The sequence below is a fragment of the Homalodisca vitripennis genome, unplaced genomic scaffold, assembly GCF_021130785.1.
Source record: "Homalodisca vitripennis isolate AUS2020 unplaced genomic scaffold, UT_GWSS_2.1 ScUCBcl_8068;HRSCAF=16025, whole genome shotgun sequence".
Lineage (NCBI taxonomy): Eukaryota > Metazoa > Arthropoda > Insecta > Hemiptera > Cicadellidae > Homalodisca > Homalodisca vitripennis.
In genome coordinates this window covers 4565-9772 of record NW_025784185.1, presented here as the reverse complement: position 1 = coordinate 9772, position 5208 = coordinate 4565, and the positions used below count along the sequence as shown (strand labels likewise).

General features: G+C 30.8%; 1 protein-coding gene across 1 annotated transcript; it reads right to left on the bottom strand.

Moving 5' to 3' along the window:
* Positions 1–313: 313 nt before the first annotated feature.
* LOC124374359 (NF-X1-type zinc finger protein NFXL1-like) lies at positions 314–4489 on the bottom strand. Its single transcript, XM_046832587.1, has 2 exons — positions 4404–4489; positions 314–506 (listed from the first exon to the last, which is right to left on the bottom strand). The coding sequence occupies exons 1-2, from the start codon at positions 4486–4488 to the stop codon at positions 349–351; spliced, it is 243 nt and encodes an 80-aa protein (XP_046688543.1). The 5' UTR covers position 4489; the 3' UTR covers positions 314–348.
* Between the last annotated feature and the right edge of the window lie 719 nt (positions 4490–5208).

The following is a 5208-nucleotide window of genomic DNA, read 5'->3' as shown; positions in this document are numbered from 1 at the left end:
ATTTAGTGCCGAGGTCTGGAATGATTTTTAATTGTCCAATGCATTATTGCATGTTTTTTTTATGTGGGGGGGGGAGAGTTTACCATGGCACAGGAATAGAACTAACAAAAAAAAGACACTATAGTGGAGACTACCCTCAGATGAAGCTCACTAACATATGTCTATATTCACTCATAATTTCACGATCCACGTCGCATACAATAATGATGTTTTGAGATTAATCAGTTCTTGATTCAAGAAAACTGCCATCAAATTATGTCTTGATTTTATAAGTTCTTGGAAAGGAAAAAATTTGTTTTTTAAATTTTCCCGGTTCTCAAAAAGATTTATTCCCATTTCATAGAAAAACTAAAGGCGTGTACATACATGATCATTCCTCTTCACTGTTGCAATGCAGACCAAGCAAATAGCAGCTCCAGACTGGAATGCATCTTCGAGAAAGTTTTGTGTACGTCCAAGATCCTCATTGGTTCCTCCCAGTGATGCATATGACTTCAATACTGAACCTATTCAACAACAAAATGCTAAACTCACAACCACCAACAAATCAATAGTATCAAGAACTTTCTTTGTTAAAAATATTACACTCTGTGTGCAATTGTGATGTAAGCTCTTGATTGTCAATATCATTATAGAGATAAGACTACTAAATTCTTCTCCCACTAATTATTCCTAGACAGGTGCATGCTTCACTCAATACATTAGTCTGAAAAATATCTGGCTGAGTATACCCTCTTAAATCAATAAAATGCCGTTATTAAAAGTGCGTTACTCAGTTACACTTACAAAAGCTTTTCCATATAAAACTTTCTAATGTCTACTATATCTAAAATATCTATATCTGAACTGTTATTTTAGACAACTTTAAACTAGAAGCTTCCTTTACTTTTCTAAGATTAAAAGAGAAACTAATTGGCGAAAGAAAAAATGTAATCGAATAAATCATTAGTGAGATATTAGGGCGTTTTATTTATTATTTGCATTTTTATATATAATAGAAATAAAATAAGATATTATGGCATTTACAGCAAACATTTACTTACATGAGGGTAAATGGTTTACATTAAAGTTAAAACCCTTCCCCCCCCTCCCACCCCATCACGCCTAACTTAACTATTTATATGCTTAGTGATTAAAGAAATAAACTTAATATCTATGTAACGCTCAATAAACAATTTCAGATTATACAAGTTTTTTTAATTTTAGTTCAATTGTTTTTCCTAATTAATTAAAACATGTTATTTTTAAAATGTTAATATCTATTCACTGCAGGGGTACTATATAGTAAACTGAAAAAAAACCAAAATTCAGATTTTTACTGTATCATTATAATTACATAACTATACTATTGCTACAGGTTGGCATAGAAGTAAATTTTATAATTGTTTAAAAGTTTAAAATACAAAATTCAAGATAGGCACACTAAAATTGCCTTGAAGTATGATACATTTTAAATAAGATTTTTGCATGAATCAATCATATTTAACCTTTATTAGTTGCTATTATTAATATAGTAGGAATTATAGTAACATTATACTAGTTAAACAATTTATAAAATACTTATACAGGATAATAAGATAATATTTTGCTACGGTTGCATAGTAAAAATAACAAAAAAAAAAAAAAAAAAAAACCAATCAAATATAACTTTAAAAGCTATATCAAACTATGAATAGACACATTATTCAAGGCAGATAACATCACACAACAGTCAATCAATGTCTAGTATCAGTTTACAAACAAACTAAGCTTACGAGTGAGTATTCCACTTAGAGCGTGCCCAGACTGGACAAAATAAACAAACAAAAGTTTGAGTTGTCACCAGATGTTATGATGAGTCACGCTGCTGCACATTGTATCACACTAAAACACCATTGAAGCACTTTCATGCATTCTGACGGAATTCTGTAGAACTAATATAGCATTATGATACATTGTTCTGATATACTGAAATACACTGCACTTAGAACATTTAGATTTGACCAGCAGAATATTTTGCTACAGTGTACAAAGGGTTAAAAATTCAAACATCAAATTACCCCATGTGACATATAAAATTAAAAGAGAAGCTATAAAAAAACTATAAAATTAAGTTGAATAAACAAAAATTTAATGTATGCACATGTTACTTGACATGAGTTTTTCATTGACTTTTTGTAGCCAAGCATATTTACAGAATAGCTGAAGGAGTATAAATAGAGGGACTGTTTACAGTGTTGGGAAACAAGCAAGCACATTTGCAACCGTGACCTTTGCAAATACAATCGCAAAGCAAGGCACCAGACACAAACATCAACTCTTTTGAGGACTATGAAAGATATAGAGGCAGGGAGTCCGTTTTGTACTGATGAGAGATACACTACCGACTAAGCATACAAATATTAATAAAATCCCTAAACCGAATCAAGGAAACAGGGATAATATAGTGAATAGAGATCGGAAAACAAGGACATACCTGTACTGTATCAGGTTTGCACATATTCATACTTTCCAAGAACAAATGAGGACAATGAATGGTTATGAGATACGAGTAGGTTTTGGAATTAACCTAATTGTAAATATTACCTCTGTAATAGTTTGGACGTTTGTGCTTTAGTCACTTGTTGATAATAAAACCTATTTTATTTATTAGAATAGTATAAGGATCAATATAAATTCTAATATCTAATGAAATTCGCTTAGAATGGTCATACAGATGTCCTTCATATATTTAATAAAATATAAAATTAAAAAAGAAACCTGGAAAAATAATAGGCTTTTGTTCTTTGATGAAATTATACATGTTCTAAAATCAACATTGTTTGAAACAAACTTGAACTGACCTGTATTAACTGAGGTACTGGTGACGATCACTGCAGCAACGGTCTATCATTGTCAACAACACTGGTAACCGTCGCTGCAGCCACTTTATAAAGTAACTATAATGATTTTCGACAAAAGCAATGATAGCATTTGATAGCAGATAAAATCAATGTACCGATTAGTATAAAGTATGGTACTTTTAACTCTTTGATACAAGTTGAAGAGAAGAAGAATTTCATATTCCATTTTAATTTTTGTAATTTCTTTGCTTTTGTTTACGTATTGGTTAGTTTGTTCACGCTACTTGTTTGCAAGTACGTAATATTATTTGAAGTTATTATTTAGTCAAGTGGTTATCATTTAAACATGTTTTGATAAGTATTTCTCATTCCACAGGAGTTACGTAATAAAACAAATAATTAGTGTTTTTGTTTCAAAATAACCCAAGTTTCGTAATCTATGTAAGCTTAGTGTTAGGAGTGTCAAGTTTGTATTTTAGTAAGTTTTATTTATATTTGATATGTAAAATTTTACCAACATTATATGCATTTGAAATGGATAGGAACTATTTAGGGGTAGACTTTAATAAGCGGCCTACACTGGTTATTTGATTGGCGTTATCAATAATGGTTCGATTGTTTTTATTGGAATTATAATTCGATATTACAATTTATTTAACTTATATGATTTCAACTTATTAGTTAGAGTAATTTTAATATAAACAATAAACAACAAGAAGTAACTAATATTTTGAGACTTTGAAAATGGCGATGAATGTGAGGAAAATACGTAAGATATTTCTCACAAGTGACGAGATTTGTTTAAGTAGCTTCAACATATGGATTCGGCTCCTAGTAACCCATGGGGAGAATTCTTTCCTCCATTTCACAAAAGCGACTTATTGATATCACGCTGGGCAAGTTATAAATATTGTAAGGTTCCATTAATATCAAAGTCTAGACCATAGTTGGTTTTGTTGTTTTGTAATGTTATTGTAAAATTTGTGTATTTAAAATAAAATTGTAATGTACGAGATTCTTCTTGTTACGGTGATTTAATTGTAACTCTTATTGTGTACGATTTTTACATACATGGAAGTTGGATAATATATCGAATTGTTCGATAATAGCAATTGAATAACGAGTGTAGGCCGCTTATTAAAGTCTTCTCCTATTTAGTTCAATCTAGTAGTATAAGAAAGTAATAATAAAGTATCTAATCAACAGATGTTATATTGATTTAAACAAAACTATGCTGAAGGTACAATGTCTATTTTTTATGCACGGGGGCAAGGAACACCAGTGACACCACACTATTTGCTTGACTCAACTGACTGTTCTTAGTTAGGGTTGATCAGACATTCTACTGCAGAATAATTCAAACTGGACATTATACTGAAAATTTGTTTCATTCAAAAGAGTCTTGCTATATATACAGTATATCAAAAAACCTATAAAGCGGGAATATAGTGGATCTTCATACACACAATAACCAAAATCTTATAACGCAGGCACTAAAAAAAAAAAAAAAAAAAAAAAAAAAAAAAAAAAAAAAAAATCACTATAAATCTACTTTTAAGAGTATTTTTAATCTACGATTACCCAAAATATTTTCGCTTTCAAGTTCTTCTTCTTCTGAAGATGATTCATAACCAGTTAGTTTGTGCTTTGCAGCTGCTTCTTTCATCTGTAAACTTTGCTTTAGTAAATTTATCTTCACTGGCTGAACCAGATAAATTTTGATTCTGTTTTTGTGCATCATGTCCTGGTTTAGATTTCTTTGTATTGGGGCCATCGCCTTGACTTGGGTTCCTTGACGAGTTGTTCCCTCGACCTCTTGACCAAGGATTACCTCTTCCGCGGCCATCTCTTGTGTTACTCATTTCCTGAAACATTTTATATTCTTTAGTAGGCTTGTTGATCAAGTAATTCTTAGATCTCTTTCACCCTAGTATGAACTAAAATGCCTATGAATTTGAATTAGTTAATCATTCTATTTTACCTGAACAAAGCTATTTTAAAAATTATCTCAATCCCAATACATCACACACACAAAACTCCTTATAAATCAATTTTGTGAGTATTATTGATTTGTTGATTATTTAATATGTTTCATCATTGCAATGCACCTTCTTTGAAAGTTTCAACATCTTTATTTCAAATACAGTATTGTTTCCATGATGGATAAGAATTAAAAACTACAAAACTACCACACCACATCTTGTCCATATAGGCAGTTAAGTGAACAATTGCTTCTAACTTGTAAATATTTGACATGTAAGAAAATTGACACTTTCCCAGATTCATAAATATGATGAGTTTATACCACATAATTTTGTACAGTCACATTTTTTTAACCGTAGACTCGAGCTGGGAGAGCGGTGGTAGGCGAGGGGTGCGGTGCGGG

Excerpts from the sequence above, each read along its gene's own strand:
- LOC124374359 (XM_046832587.1), bottom strand. The coding sequence starts at position 4,488 with ATGAAAGAAGCAGCTGCAAAGCACAAACTAACTGGTTATGAATCATCT. Across the intron at positions 507-4,403 it reads TGAAAGCGAAAATATTTTGG|GTTCAGTATTGAAGTCATAT; the intron begins GTAATCGTAGAT and ends GTTGTTGAATAG.